Source organism: Podarcis cretensis, assembly GCF_951804945.1.
Source record: "Podarcis cretensis genome assembly, chromosome: 12".
NCBI lineage: Eukaryota > Metazoa > Chordata > Lepidosauria > Squamata > Lacertidae > Podarcis > Podarcis cretensis.
The window spans coordinates 14580448-14596594 of NC_137181.1; the positions used below are offsets into that span (position 1 = coordinate 14580448).

A 16147-nucleotide genomic window follows, 5' to 3' on the forward strand; every position below is an offset into this window, starting at 1 on the left:
CCACTGCTCCTGTTAGCTGGGGATGATGGGAATTATAGTCCCAAACATCTGGAGGGCCGGAGTTTGCCTATGGCTGATCAAGTGCATACATCCGCACTGTTCTATTTCTTAAAACTACTGACAAGTCCACAAATAAAAAAACCACGTCAACTTGCTGGCCTCGTTCTCTTCAAGCTTAGTTGGTTTTATTTTTACTGCTAGTGCTGGCTCATTGTGGTAAAAAAAAAAAGGATGATTGATAGACACTGTTACTTTAATAAAAGATTTTCTAATCTGCTTGATCATATACATTGTTTCTTTAATAAAGGATTTTTAAATTTGCTTGCTCATACACTTTTATTTCATCTCAAATCTGTAACACCTTCACTAAAAGGGCTATTTGCTCCAAACAGTTGTCATACGTAATGAGCTTAAGTACATGAGAACCATCAATAATGTATACCGGGTGCTTCTAAGTACCAGAACACAATATTTTATTTATATAGAGTTCAAACACATGGGGCAATCAAGTCTAAAACAAACAGGCAGCGACAGTATTAAAAGGGTGATGTCTCCACAGAATTTTTTTAGGCTATTCATTTATGCTTCAGAAAATTAAGTGTACCTTCTGTGCTCTGAATGAAAACTAGAATTTAACCCTAACTAAAGGACACTAGAATCGATCTACCTGGGAAGCAACTGAGAAGTGAATGGAATAACCTGAAATATTTATATAATAGCTGAGATCTTCCTCAGTGTTCTAGCCATTTTGTCCACAATGGTTAGTAAAGTACTGCCAGAGCTCTTTGCTGTTTTTACATAACCTTTTTTTGTGTAGCTCTTAACTCTGAAGCAAACCTAGTAAACTGAAAAAGGTGTTGTAGTTGTTTTTAGCACATTTTTTTTAACTATTTCAGCTTATAGGAATTCAAGTCTCTAAACCACCAATCAGCTACTTTTCTTAAAACTCTCATTTGCAAAACATTTACTGTATTTAGCCCCTTTCAGACACAACTCCTTTTTACCCCCTTCAGCTTTGTGGTTTTGATTACCTTTTCATTTACAATTAAAAAAAACACTTTCAGCAACAAGTCATGGACTAGCTTACACCGGGTTAAAACATAAGAATACAACAATAAGCGGAAATGTAAAGAGACCAGTTTATGAACAAGTGATGCATACATCTTTTAAGATAATTGTAAAATTATTCTCTCCAACAGAGAGCGCTCAGAAAGTTGAATGCCTATCAGTTCAACAGTGAAATGGCCACACTCAGGAAGCTGCTTGATATAATAGCTGAGCAATGTATACACTGAACGGCAGGCCCTAGCGTAGGAAGAGGAGAAAGAAAGAAAGAAAGAAAGAAAGAAAGAAAGAAAGAAAGAAAGAAAGAAAGAGGGGAACCTGAGTCGGAGAAGGGCACATCTCACCTTTCTGCCCTGACTTCCACCACTTCAGGAGGGGACTCTCCTCCTCCCCTTTCCTGCTAAGGAGAGAGCCTCCATGAAGGCTGGGGAGGGCTTTCATCAGCCGAGGGGGAAGGCAGAGCAGGAGGTGGTAGCAACTAAACACTCCAGAACCTAAACCACCCCACCTGGGAGGTCTAAGCAGCAACAAGGGCCTTATAGCATCCTCTTCCAGGCTGACCTGAGCTCTGGGCAAGAACATTCCTCTTCAGCAATTGTGTTGTGGGTACCACTGGTTCCTTAAACAGCTATCTTCCTTTTCCCTTCTGAATACTCTTCTGTGTGCTTCAGTTGCCAGTTCCACCCCAAACCTCTAATTCTAATGCATCATTATTTTAAGCTATGACAAGTTTTACAGCATGTTCAAACACCATGAGAAATGCAAGCCTCTGTTCTATTTTAGGCATCAAACGTATCCTAGATATCACAACACCATCAACCATCCGCAGGCAGCTAGTTCTCAATTTGTATGTAAACACTGCAAGAGGTTCAACACATTTCCTCCTTCCGTACCCTGTAGCCCTTCTAGGAACCAAAAAGAAGAAGCACTTAACAAAACACTAATTGATACAGATGGTGTATTGCAGTCCTTCCGTTCTTGTCTGGCATGTACCCTTTACAGTTATCTGCAATCCATACAGCCTAACTCTGGGCAGTGAAGACTGGATACATAGGGAGAAACATACTTCTTCCTCAACAAATTAACAACAACAAAAAGTGCTCAACGTAAGTCAGGGGAATGACAGTCTCTTGGGAAGAGCTCTGCTTAGCTTAGCACAACATCAGGCACATCTGAGCTGGAACAGCCTATTGAGGAAAACACGGCGCAGGCAGGAAAAGTTGCTTTTTTATCCTGTGTAAAATTTGGACTCCTTGCTATTCCAAATACATTCATGGCCCCATCGTAAAACCTGCTGTGGGGCAAAGCACCAGTAAGAGCCGAAATAGCACATCTAATGTTGCCCCACAAAATCCCTAAATAAAGATGCAGGCAGTGAAAAGAGATTTGTTTGTTTGTTTGTTGTCCCAACAGTACCAATTGCTAAAGACAGGCTAAGCTCTCAAAAGCAAGGAGGCAGCAATGGCTGCTTCTGGGGTGAACAGAAGCTTTTGTTCTAAGGGTGGGGATGCACAAACATGTGAAGTATACAGTATGTGAAATGTGTGATTGCGAGTTATTGCAACCATAAATCAATCCACTTTCAAATCAGGTAATTTTCTGTTGCATATTGAGCACAGTAAAGCAAAAATCAAAATAGGTGATTAAATATCCTAGATTGAATCCGACTAAGATCTTCTTGGAGCAGACCTTCTGAAATGAATGAACCCAAGTTAGCCATGTCAATTAACTTCAGTGCATCTACTGTGAGCAAGGCTAGCACTTAGATACAACCCTCTGTAACCCGCTGTTTCTTCTTACACACTTCAAATTTTGTTGCCCAAACTTATCGATCATTTGGCCATTGCCAGAAGTGGAATTTACATGTTCAAATGTGAAATCCCTACAGCATGCAAATGCTTCAGATTCAAGCCTTAGAATTTCTAAATAAGCATGTTCTAGAACACCCTTGCTGTACACCTACTATTCTGAGTGGGCTGCCAAAAATGCACTGGATTTTGTTGCACTGCTTGCCTGTTACCTGCTGGGTACAATTCTTTTTTTAAAAAAATAATTTTTATTAACTGGCCAATCACATCAAATTAAATCACATCACATAAATTCCGAATTACAAAGCCAAATTTTAAATTTTGTTGGGGAGACCCATACTTCAAGATTCAAAGGGGGATTCTAATCATCTTCTTGCTACTGCGTTAATGTCCAAATCAGTCCCGATCAGTCCAAACAGAGTTCATAATCCTATCCAGTCTTATCTTGCTGTTTCCACATCATATCTTGTTCATGTAATTTCTCTTTTTTTCTTTACAATCTCTTCTGATAGTCTCCTTAAGCCGATAAACACAAATCTGCTGGGTACAATTCATGGTTTAACTCATTGGTAGGCAAACTAAGGCCCAGGGGCCGGATCCGGCCCAATCGCCTTCCAAATCCCGCCCATGAACAGTCCGGGAATCAGCGGGTTTTTACATGAGTAGAATGTGTCCTTTTATTTAAAATGCATCTCTGGGTTATTTGTGGGGCATAGGAATTCGTTCATTTTTATTTTTATTTTCAAAATATAGTCCGGCCCCCCACAAGGTCTAAGGGACAGTGGACCGCCCCCCTGCTGAAAATGTTTGCTGACCCCTGGTGTAACTTATACAGCATTTTCTCTTGAATGAACTCTTCCCCAGCATTTACTTGAGCAGAGACTAGAGTTGAGTTGTTGTTGTTGTTTAGTCGTGTCCGACTCTTCGTGACCCCATGATTGAGTTACATCACCCTAACTCTTGAAACTCCTTTTCTAAGGAGCTTCACCAGTACTACAATTATTATTATTCCATAGAGTGCCGGGTTAAACAAAAGTAAAGTTTCTTTAATCAATTCTTTTTAAAATTTTGTTAGATGTGCTGATATAAAAGCTACGTTTTTATGAGGGTTTTACCATCTGTTTTAATACTGCATTTCAGGTGCTAATATTTTGTTTCCCAGTTTGGACTTACTTTTTGAACAGAAACGTGGGCTAGAAATACTACAAATAAATACATATTCAGTTATAGTCTGGTATCTATGCTCATGTAATCCACATTATGCAATTGTACTACAGATTTCCACATTTGTAGTATTGCCTCCAATGATACACAAGCTGCTCTGGGGTAAACACTAGAGCAAACTAGAGCTGTGTACACTCTAACCCATTTGCAGCACAAAAATGTAGTTTTTCCTCAATCTGGAATTGTTCATGCTTGTCATCAACATGCTGTTATCAATCCTGGTCTCTCTATAATTTATTATTTATTATTTACACGGACAGGGTGAGCTCCCATTCCTCTGTCCCAGCTTCTGCCAACCTAGCAATTTGAAAGCACACCAGTGCAAGTAGGTAAATAGGTACCACTGCAGGGGGAAGGTCAACAGCGTTTCCATGCACCCTGGCACTCATCATCGTCCTCTGTGCACCAGAAGCAGTTTAGTCATGCTGGCCACATGACTCAGAAAGCTGTCTGCAGACAAACATTGGCTCTCTCGGCCTGAAAAGCAAGATGAGCGCTGCACCCCGTAGTTGCCTTTGACTGGACTTAACCGTCCAGGGGTCCTTTACCTTACCTACTACCTTCAACAACAACGGGCAATTTGGTTTCCTACAATGTAGCTGGATATGCTAAAAAACATATGCCATTACTGCTACGCAGCAACCGTCTTGACTGGGATTTATTTAAACCATTTTTTTTAAGAGGCAAACAACTGCAAAGACATATTGTTTACAGAGAAATGGCAGTACATATTTTATTTCTAGGCAGATGGGAGAGCTTAGTTTTGAAAAAGGCTTAGTCATTAAGCCACATCTCATTAGACTTTTTTTTCCTGAACTCAAGACTGCGTGCTAACATGATTCATACAAATAAGAGCATTAATATAATAAATGACAGAAGCAAGCAAAGCAAAAGAGAGGAGGGAGGGACAGTCATTTTTGAAAGCAGTTTTATAGAGACCAAAGTTAAGTTTAATTATTTTGCATTATCAATTCAGCAAGTCTTAAGAACACCCCGATGCCTCCTGCGCAATGTGCAGCTGCAGGTCAGATCTGGGACACAGAAGGGTGTTGGCCAAACCGTCTCCCTCAGTCACAACATATATTGCAGTGCATGGCCACAGACACACAGAGGCTGGATGCTGAACCAAGATTCAAGCTGCCCGTAGTAACACTTTCCATTCTTTCCCATGCCAGATGTGCAGAGTACATGTCTATAGGCAATAATTTCAAAACAGAACTATTCGTGATCACACAGCCATAAAAATGTGGGCAGGACTACCATTAATCTCTACACTTAAGCAATAAAGGGAGCACAGTGGCATCACCAAGAACTCCAAGGAAACCTAATTCCTTTGCACAGAGATCCAAGAGATAAAAGAAGTGAAAGTACAGTTTAACAGAGTAGTATAGCAAGTACTGTAACATTGAGAAACTACTTAGAAAGAGGCACACCCTTAGCAATATTTTCTCGAAATACATTCTGTCCAGAGGCCAAGTGTCCCTAATGATTCATGAACATGCATTTTGGACTTGTCTACGCAGCGTTGTCAGAGGAGATAACAGTATTTATATGAACATATATAAATATGAAGCTAGCCACATGCCAAGTCAGACCAGTACTGTCCACTTTCAACTGGAACTGGCAGACTACCAAGGACTGAGGTAGCGGTCTCTTCCATCACCACTGCCTGATGTCCTTTTAAATGGAAATGCCAGGAATTGAACTGGGGTGGCTTCTGCTTCCAAAGGATGTGCTTTCCAACTAAACTGCACGCTCTCATTTTGCCAGTCCAAAATGCTACTACCAAATCCAGGTTACAGACTCAGCTGGGCTAGAATAATGTTCCTGTACAAAAAGCTATTCCCTTAGCATTTTATAGTCCAGATCAGGCGTCTGCAAGGTTCACTCCAGCAATTCACTCCAGCGGAGATTCCTCCATGGGCCGGAATGCAAGCGCCCGCGATTTCTGGCACCGTGGAAGCGAGTCCCCTCACTGCGCTGGTTTAGCACAGTGGGCAGGGACTCACTGAGCAAGAAGCTCGGTTCGGGGGCAGCTCACGGGCCGGTTAAATAACCCCTGTGGGCCGCTTGTGGCCCATGGCCCTTAGGTTGCTGACCCCTGGTCCAGATATTCAACAGTATAAATCTGAACAGTTTTGACTCTTGTACACCTCTGAAACTTTACCAGTGCCCCTGGGTTGACAAGAGACGGTCAAAGTTGAAGGCTGCTAATGAACTGCATAGGAACGAACGGATTTATTTTTGTTGTTTTGTGAAGTATCATACATGTGAATCTGCTGTTATTTAAACTTAATAAAGATGGGAAAAAATCAAAGTTGAAGGCTGCAGGCAGGCATGTCTGATATGGGGCATCTTGTTCACTTCTGCACTCTTGCCTGCAGCAAACTCTTAGAATAAGGTGGGCTAATCTTTTGGGGACTTGTTCTGTTGCACAGATCACATTGGATACCTTGAGGGTACTGCCTTTAGGGCTCTGGGTTTAATTATGTGATCCCCTGGCCTCTCTGCAGGCCCATGATTATGCCTGCTATTTGACACATGGCTGAAGAACCAAGGTTTTGAGAAAACATCCAGAACAAACAAACAAAGTAAAAATAGCAAGAGAGATGAAAAGGTGCTTTGACTATACCACCTAGATCTATTTTGGTTTCAAGAGCAGTACAGTCATTTTTCCTAAGGCAACATTCATATAAGCAACACAAATGTAAACATATAATCTGTCAAGAAAAATCTGCCATTCAGCTCCCATGCTGTTTTGCCAATCCCTAGAAACAACTGGATTGACAGCATATTAATTCAAAGCTGCTTGAATTTCATGTCAGGTACTCTATTTCAAAAGTATGCCAGCTAAATTCTGACAAAGTCTGCAGGATGTCAAGAAAACAAGGGTACAGTAAGCAAAATTTCATGAAACTGCATAAATAAATGCTTAAAATGTACAACAGCACAGAATTAGATGGTGAGACCAGTGCTGCATTTTTATCAAATTGTGAAACATAATGCCCATTCTACATTCATTTGCAAGGAATCAACTTTTCAGTGAAGAAACACCTACTTTCTGGAATTCTTTGCCCATTAATTTTAGGCAGACACATTCACTGTATTGCTTTCAATGCCTAATAAAAAAATTGTTTAGGCAAGTTTAACCAGACATGCAATTTTAAGATGCACTTTTAACATGTAATGTATATTTGTTTTAAAACTTCTCACTTTAGGAATGTTTTGAAAAATGTCATGGCAAATTGTTTTCATGTTTAATTTTAGCTGCATTTTTTATTGAATATCTTATGCTGTTTTTGTAAACCACTTAGGGTTTTTTGGTCAATTAAGCAATATATAAATTTTATCAAATAAATACAATAAAATATCTGGAGTATTGTGGGCCAACATAGTATATTTTAAACTTCAAAATACTGACAAATCAGACCACTCTTGGCAATCTCAGGACAAACAATTCAGAAGCAACCAGGAATGCAATTTGGCAAGATTTTATGTGCAGTGCTACATTAATCCAAGTCTCAAGAACAATTGAGGAAGTGGTGCCATTCGTATGTTCCCAAGGATCTAAGTCAACAGACAAAATACAAGTAGATAAAGATTTTAAAAAGTAGGGGATGCTGTAGAAGCTAGGACTGACTGGTTGGGGGGGGGGGAAGGGAGCTGGGGCACTTGTGATAGAAGTTTAAGCTCATTTTAAAGATGCTTTCTTTTCTAAATGGGAGAGAAAGCCTTGGAAGGCAGTAAAGGCAGGAGATGAAAGCTATTTTCCACTAAAATAACTTGAGAACAGAGAATCAATTTCAATACCACAAGCAATGGCAATGAACAGATGACCTGGTATAGCTCACTTAACTAACCAAACGAAGCCTCTAAATACCACAACAAATAGAAGTGGTACCTGCACTGTAGACATGGCCTAGAAAGAGCTGCACAAGTTAATAATGCTCTGCAAGAAACTGGACAAGCACGTCTACATTAGTTGGCTTAGTGAAGACACAAAGTGATAGACAAGCCGTAGCTTCTTTATAACGTCTGAATGAATGAATTTCAACTGGAGGTTAACATCACAACAAGCCAGAAACGAAGCCATGCTATCTACTCTATCAGCAGGTTCACACACACAAAACAAACCTCACACAATTTATGGAACCCTAAATTTGTGCACTGGATTATTAACTTCTGCCATAGAACATTTGCATTACAACAACATTTGAAGAGGTGGCTACTGTGGAGTGCAGCATGACAGGAAGGATGTTTGAATCATGTGATATGCACAGCTACTCTCATACTTTCGTCATGTGAGCATACAGCAGGACATACAAAGTTTCCATTATTAATTACAGGGAAAGTATCATGTGGCACATCACACTGGCAAAGTCTTATTGAGAAAAATCAAGCATGCATACCTGGTAAATGAACATCCATGTTCAAGCATATTCAAGTATTACTCCTCTCCTCTCAGCATCAGGCTAACACCATCTCATTGGGTCACAGCTTTGTTAATTCTTGCAGAATTTAGCTATTTGGAACATGCTAAGGCATAAGTCCAAGTATTTTTAGAACTACACTATTAGAGGCTTGGGGTGAAAAAAGGACTGCTGAAATACACAAGGCTCAATTTAACACTTGGTGCTGTATCACAATCACACAACACAGCCAAGCTTGAGTAAGGACGGTCATGTTGACAACTAGCTGATGGAATATAAAGGTTATGAAAATAGCATTAGGAAGAGGTATGCTAAGCATTGCACTAGTTAATATCTTCATTATTAAGAGTCTGATTCAACTAAAAAATGCTTTCTACAGATGTTAGCGGATATAATCTAATTACTCTGACATGCAAAGGAGCTTGCCTTTGAACTAGCGGAAATATATTGCTTAAGCCATGCTGCTATACGATAAGGACAGCCAAATGACAATGTAATGCTCATCATATGACAGTTATTTTCAGCCAAAGACAAACTACAGTCTCATTTTTAGTAACAAATTCATTGTACACTTATTCAACCGAGTTAGAACACCACCTCTAATGCTTCAAACCCAAGCATATTTACTGGGACGTCTCACAAATTTCAACGAAACTCACTTTTAAAGAAAGCACACTCTTAGTTACACAAATAAGTTGCACTGAAATAAATGTAACTGACATCTAAAGCAGCATGGTTAGGAAAGGAAGTCTAACTTACTGGTAGATATTTTACAGCTGCACCAGAAGTCGGGGGGGGGGGGGTTTACTGCACTGACTCATTACAAGAGAATGCCACTCTAAGTGTTTCTTCCATAAGTTCTTATAAACACACAAGTTCTGCAAGAGAAGTTTGTATTTGTTTAAATTACACAGACAAGACGTTACTACTGTATTTTGACCAGTATTCCTCCAGCAATCAACCTTGAAAAAAGTTTTTACTCCTAAATAACACATATATGATCACAGCACCACCAACACACCAAAATTAATGAGACCTGGATGCAACTTGTTTAGGAACAAGATATTAAACCCTAACAGTTCAATTCTATGCCTATTTACTGAGATGTCCTGTCATTCAATGGCACTGGTTCCATGCAAATGTGATAGACCAGAGATTTTACTGCAAAAAAGAAGTCTTGATTATCCACTGAGGCCAATCTTGGATGAATAAAAATCAAACTGAAGATGTAGGCTGACAAACAATTTGTAAATATACTTTACCAAATGTTCAACTAAGTAATTTTTAAAATTGTTCGTCATTAGTTCTGCTACCTAAGATTATTTATGTTGCCAACCACAAACCATAACTTTGTAACCACTGAGAAAGAAGGGGAAGAAACATAATATTTACAATGGACAATTTTCTCTTCATATTCAAAGCAGCACAAGCAGTATTATTTCACTGTAGTTTGTGAAGCCCATGCTTCATTAAGCAGCCTAAAGCAAAGCTTAGGAGAACTTAGAATCTTGAAAATCCCTGATTTAGTCTCTCAGAAATGTTAGCACTGACAATATATCTAGGGCCATTTTTGGAAGGGCTTAATATACCTGGTTGTTTTGCAGAGCAACAAAGTATACTGGTTACAAGCATTCAGCATCAAAGTATCAATCTAGCCCAAATACTGTATACTCTTTTCGATTTACACTAGTCTCAAAAATTGGCAGATCCTAAAATAAATTCCTATTCCATCATTCACGGTTACTGTGACCATGTCCTAGCATGGATCCTTCTCATGTCAACACATCTTCATATGAAACAAAGGTGTACACCAACTTCCACTACAGCAGGACTGCAAAATTTTAACTGTGTGCTACCTTTGTATCTGAAAAGCATGGTCTAAATTCCATTATTATTTATTTTAATATAACTTTTAAACCCTTTACAAAGACATACATGACAGGCTTAAATTTTGGTTCTCTTCAGATCAACCTGCACCTTGGTAAGCATCTATTTAACAGCTGTTATTTGCCAACCTAAATTTAAAATTTTCTCCTACCTGCATATCTCTGAATATTACTCAGTTTGTAGCATTATATAGTCATTTCTCCAAGGGGCTCAGTGATACTTTAGCAGCTTTCAGGCATGTTGGTTTAAGCAAAGGGATGGGACACTTGGTTCATGGCCACCAACAGAGATGAACTCTCCAAATCCAAATTAAACCACCTAGCTGGGGTCTTCAATTTAAGGCTCAGTCATCTATACACACTTGAGAATAAGTTGGGTTGAACTTCATGTACGTTTCTTGCAAGTAGACATGTAAAGGATTACACTGTAAATCTACTTCTCTAAGGTGCCACGTTCTATGACCCTTCTAAAGTTTCTACAAATTTCATAAAAATAAGCAACAATCCAGATTTGGAAATACTATACATGTATTCTGAGCATCATCTACACAGAAATACTCATGAAAAACCTGAAGTATCTGTGAACAACGAAACATCTCCATTGCCAAGACAACCACTGCCACTCCCAGATTTACCACATTCTACTGCCGTTGTTTCATTCCTGTGTGAGCCAACAGGAAGCTTTCATTCAGTCATCTCGGAAACACAGATCTGCTAACAAAAGCAGGCCACGAATCTGGCACATTGCACCATGGCAAAACAAGGGGCATGACTATGAGCCTTGATTTCTTAGCCAGGTTGCCCCCCCCCCTAAATATTTGAATCCTTTTGAGCAATAATTCAGCATCACCAAAACATGGACCCCTATTTAGTAGAGCAAAAACATTCCTAACAACAAGGCCTGAAGTTCAACTTAGGCCTACCTATAACATTTTACAAATCTGTGCTTAAACAGAATCCTTCAACACAGCGAAATTTACAGAATAATGCAAACCCCCTTTGCTGCAGACTATGGTATGGTGGTGGATAGGGCAGAGGAATCCCTCTGTCCAGCCATGCCAGCCTCCATCTGAAGAGTAATGACAACAATGATAGTTCTGCTGGTGCAGAACTCCCCATTCCACCTGATGGGTAGATGGAAGCACTGCCAGCAGAAAGCTCCAAAGCAGGGTATTCCAGGGCAGGAAGGAGCAGAGCCGTGTGATCCCAAGCAGGCCTGACTGCTACAGGCTGGTACAACAATCTGCCTCCACTACACACACTTTCTACCCAGGTTGGTATGCATAGCAGGTAGCCTGACTGCTCAATTAAGCTCAGCCAGGCAATGACTGGGGTTATGACTGCACCCTAACAGGGGGGAAACTTTCATCAATCTGCAGCTAAATCTTTTTTTAAAGTTTCTGCATCAGTGGTTCTTAACCTTTTGGGGTTCGTGGACCTCTTTGAGAATCTGGTAAAAACTACGGACTCTCTCCCCAGAAAAATGCATATAAACACATACACACAACATTTTATATACAACTTATGTTACTGCATTTGGGGAATCTCTTTTTGCACCTGCTTCACAGACCAGTGAAATCTTACAGACTACAGACTTACAGCCCCTCAGTACCTTGAAGAAAGATAAACCATAAAAATGATTAGGGAATCTGCAAGTTCCTAGTTAAGGATTTACCTTCATAATGGAGCAGAATTTCAGAATGGCAACAGACAGTCCAATACTGACAGTTAATGTTGTTCTTAGCAACGCGACTTGTATTACAAATTCAAGCTTTATTAGAAGTTACAAATAACACTGAGAATGGCTGAAGAAAACAAAAGATTTACAGGAGGGAGAAGAGAGATGCCCAACTGTTAAGGACAAGATCTGGGACCCCTGCCATCTTGGAAAATAAATCTCCCTTGCAGAACACACTACCTAGCCTGGATTTTCTAGTTACCCAAGAATAGTTCTCAACACAGAGATCCACTGTAATCACCAGAAATCCCAATCAAGTATCTGTACTAACAAATACTCTTCTCCTTGTACATATTGTTTGTATATACGTATATATAACATGTAGCGGCATGAACATGCTCCCTGAAAAAGGGAATGCCTGAGGAAAAAGACAAGAGGACTGGTGGTAATTGAATTTTTCTTCAACACTAGCAACAAAACTGCATCTTTCACCGCATCTAAAGGCTAGCTTACTGGGTGCAGGGCAAGCTGTGCATGGTACACACAGAACTGTTCTCCAATACCTTGCAACCACTCCCTGCCTCCCCAGCATCTGCTGCCTCACTCAGCCTAATTGTAGGACGAGCCCTGCCCCAAACCATAGACAGATCCCATTCCCCTTCTGCTTACCAAAGTTTTTCAGTCTAAGTTCTCATATCCCTTACCAAAGTGAGCAAGCCCCCCCCCCAAAAAAAATATAAAGCAGCTGTCAGAGGCCTGCACATTGCCCTCAGAAATATTTCTCCCAACCAGTCCTCAGATTGGCAACTCCTCAGCTCACCTTGATAAATCACACTGTATAAGCTTCTTGTGCAGTTAGGGCAGAAACAAGTGCATGCCATACTGAAAGTGTATTAGTAATACATACCCAATCCATAAAAATAGGGATTTATTTTTTTTAATAAAATGGTAGAAGAGTATTGAAGGCTGGCTTGCACAGTTCCTAGTGAATATATGGAAGACACACCCACAAATTACTGTGCCATAATTCGTGCAGATACTAACGGAGATGAAGCGTTTAAAAGCAGAGCTCTTCTTGGGAACACAAGAAACTATTTAATTAAATTTCCAGAGGGAATAGCCATGTTAGCCTCATGTGGCAAAAACAACAAAAAGCCTTGTGGTATCTTAATAGATGTCAGTTTTAATGGCATCAGCTTTTGTGAACTACAGTCCGCTTCCCCAGATGCACAAAGTGCTAACCTGCTTTGCAGGTACATGGTTGGTGTGACCTCACTGTTTACAATTCCCCATCTCCAACTATGGAAAGATGTTCCTGCAACTCAGAACTTCACTTTATACATCTGATGAAGTGGATTGTAGTCCATGAAAGTTTATGCCATAATAAACATGTTAAGTCATTAACTTCTCACAAGGCTCTTTGCTATCTTCAGTTATTAAGGAAAGCAAACTTGTCTAAATTCTTAAGAATGTGATCAGCCTGAAAGCGTGCAAGTTAACAGCTGAAAAAGAACAACATGCGTGGTGCACTGAATAATAATACACGCTGCTTACTCTTCTTTCTACAAACCTTCAGGTAAACAGGTACTCTGTAAGGTATGTGTGCACATAACAGGCCAAAGTCCATAAATGCAAGCCTTGAGGATTCAGATGGAAATGTCAGATCCTATGCAGCACAAGGGAGAGGAGGTGGATCAAGCAGGAATGCTGCATAGGGTGTGACAGTCAGTGCAAGAATACTTATTTATTTGCAATGAAGCTAACTGTGGGGATCAGAGAAATACCCTCCAGTACTTTCTCAAAAAAAAGCCAAGTTATGTTATTTGTTTCTCCGGGAGTTAGGAAAGGTACCAACCTTCCCAGAAAAACACGGAATGGGGGGTGGGGCGGGCCAGCAAGTAGACACACATTCCTGGATTAAGACCCACGATTACTGGTCAAGGCTCCCAGGCTGGTTATATGTTTCCAGACAACTGAATGCTGTTTTAGAGAGATTCCAGACTAGGAAACACAAAGGCCCATTTTTTGACGCAAGGTGTGAAGCAGCCCAAGCACAACCACTGGGTTTACTTCTGGAGTATGGTTTAGGACCACAACCTCAGCAAGTTTCCTTCCCTGGCAGGACAGAAGCGGGCTGGTAGTGGGGGCAGGATCTCCGGTGCCAAGCCAGAGGCAACGGGCTGACTGCGGGTTAGCTGGACCTGGGGGCTAAACCCACAGAAGGAGGGGTAGACTATCCAAAGGCTGCAAAGGCAGCCGTGAAGAAGACCACTACACACGCCCACAAGATTATGGGCTGCTCCTGCCAGGTGGGAACTGGGTGCAGATGCAACAGCCATGGGAGGGAGCTGGAGCCCCGGCACCTGGCCCAGAAGGCGGGAAGGGAAGCGCCCAAGAGTCTGCCCACCCCGGGTCACCCTGTAGGGGCAGCTGCCGTGGCCGGGCGGAAGGGGGCGCCCTCGGGGGCTGGCTCTGAGGAAGGTGTGGCTGCTGCCGCCCGCCGCCCTTCTCCCTCGCAACTCACCCACGCGGGGAGGTCTCCCGTGGAGACCGTCAGCCTGACGGCGCGCTCCTCGTCCTGCAGGAAGGCGAGCGCCCGGCCCAGGCGGGAGCTCTTGCAGCTCCGGTGCCTCCGCACCCAGAAGACGCACAGCAGGGCGACCAGGACCCAGCTGAAGCTCAGCCCCAGGTAGCCCAGCACGTAGACGGGGAAGATGAGCGCGAAGCTCCGCGCAAACTGCGACACCAGAGCGGGCAAGTCGACGCTCAGCATCGGCGGCGGCTCAGGAGGAGAGGCGGCGGCGGCAGCAGCAGCAGCCGGAGGCTCCGCGGGGTCCGAGGGCTGGGAATCCCCGCCGGGCCCTGAGGGGCTCGGCGGCGCCGGCGGCGGCTGGGCCCCTGCGCCGCTCATGCTCTCTGGGCGGTGGCGGCGGCGGCGGAGGGCGGGCGCAGAGGAGGCAGGGCGCGGGAGGCACCACCAGCAGCCGCCGCAGCTCCTCGCATCTCTCTCTCTCTCTCTCTCTCAGGCGCGCGCGCGCGCGCTCAGCCCCGCCGCTCCCGCCTCACAGTTGCTGAGTGACAACAACAATCGCCCGCCTCCCTCCGCTTCCGGGTTTTCTGAGGCGGGGGGGGGAGGAGCAGGAGGAGGGACCCGCCTAGCCCGGAGCGAGCCATTCCCTCTCGAATAGAGGGGGCGGAGGAATTATAGGGGCGGTCCTTCGGAGACTGTGGGACAGTCCATAAACGGGAGGGAGGGACGGGAAGGAGCAGAAGAAACGGCTGCCTGACGGAGGAGGGGGCGGGGCTCTGAAGAGAGAGGCCCCTCCTCCGTCTACCCCGCCTCTTCTGTTCTCTGCCCCCTATTGGCCCACGTCGCGTAATCTGAGCAAAGCCTCACCCCCCCCCCCAGGAGAAGACACCCCTCACGGCGCCCTCCCTAAGGATGACTCTCCAACGAGGGGTGTCCCTATGGCGCCGCCCGCTTGCTGGTCCGCATCCCGTGAAGCCGCAAGCGCAGCACGCAGGCGCGCGCGCGCGCCCAAAGGATCAAAACCGCCGTCAATTCCATAAAAGGAGACGGGACCCAGATGCACGTTATATTTGATCGTTTGAAATGTTCGCCAAAAGAGCATTGAGTCTTACGTGCATACGTAGAGCCTGACTTTTTATCTTACACCTTCTATTGCTATGTGTGCTGCCTTGTATTCGTGCACATTGTTACACCATTTTAGAGACAGGGGGTGGAAAAACTCCTGTGGGGATTGTAATTTATTTATCAGAGGTGATGATGGTCAGGCTGGATTTGTACTATTGCACACTGAATATGCATATCTGTCAACGTTTCCCTTTTTTTAAGGGAAATTCCCTTATTCCGAATAGGATCCCTCGCAAGAAAAGGGAAAAGTTGACAGCTATGTGAATATGGAGATTCCGGACTTGTCCACACCTGACTTTAATGTGCATTTGAAGCTGTTTGAGATCCTGTTTTAAGTAGCGTCTCCCACATGATCTCCCCCCCAAAAAAACCCGCTCTTATCTCACTACTTTTCCCCCAGT

The 16147-nt window shown here is 42.8% G+C and overlaps 1 protein-coding gene and 1 long non-coding RNA gene across 5 annotated transcripts in view; one reads left to right on the forward strand and one right to left on the reverse strand.

The window, feature by feature from the left end:
• ESYT2 (extended synaptotagmin 2) overlaps window positions 1-15070 on the reverse strand; it is a 72823-nt gene extending 57753 nt beyond the window's left edge. For 2 of the 4 annotated variants that reach the window (XM_079996457.1, XM_079996456.1), the window contains exon 1: window positions 14616-15070. In XM_079996457.1, coding sequence (XP_079852583.1) covers window positions 14616-15002 — 387 coding nt within the window. In that variant the 5' untranslated portion in view covers window positions 15003-15070. The remainder of the gene's footprint in view (window positions 1-14615) is intronic. The other 2 variants (XM_079996459.1, XM_079996458.1) reach the window with 2 other exon arrangements.
• The window catches only part of LOC307199355, a 255630-nt gene that overhangs the window by 173974 nt on the left and 65509 nt on the right, over window positions 1-16147 (forward strand). The window lies entirely within an intron of this gene.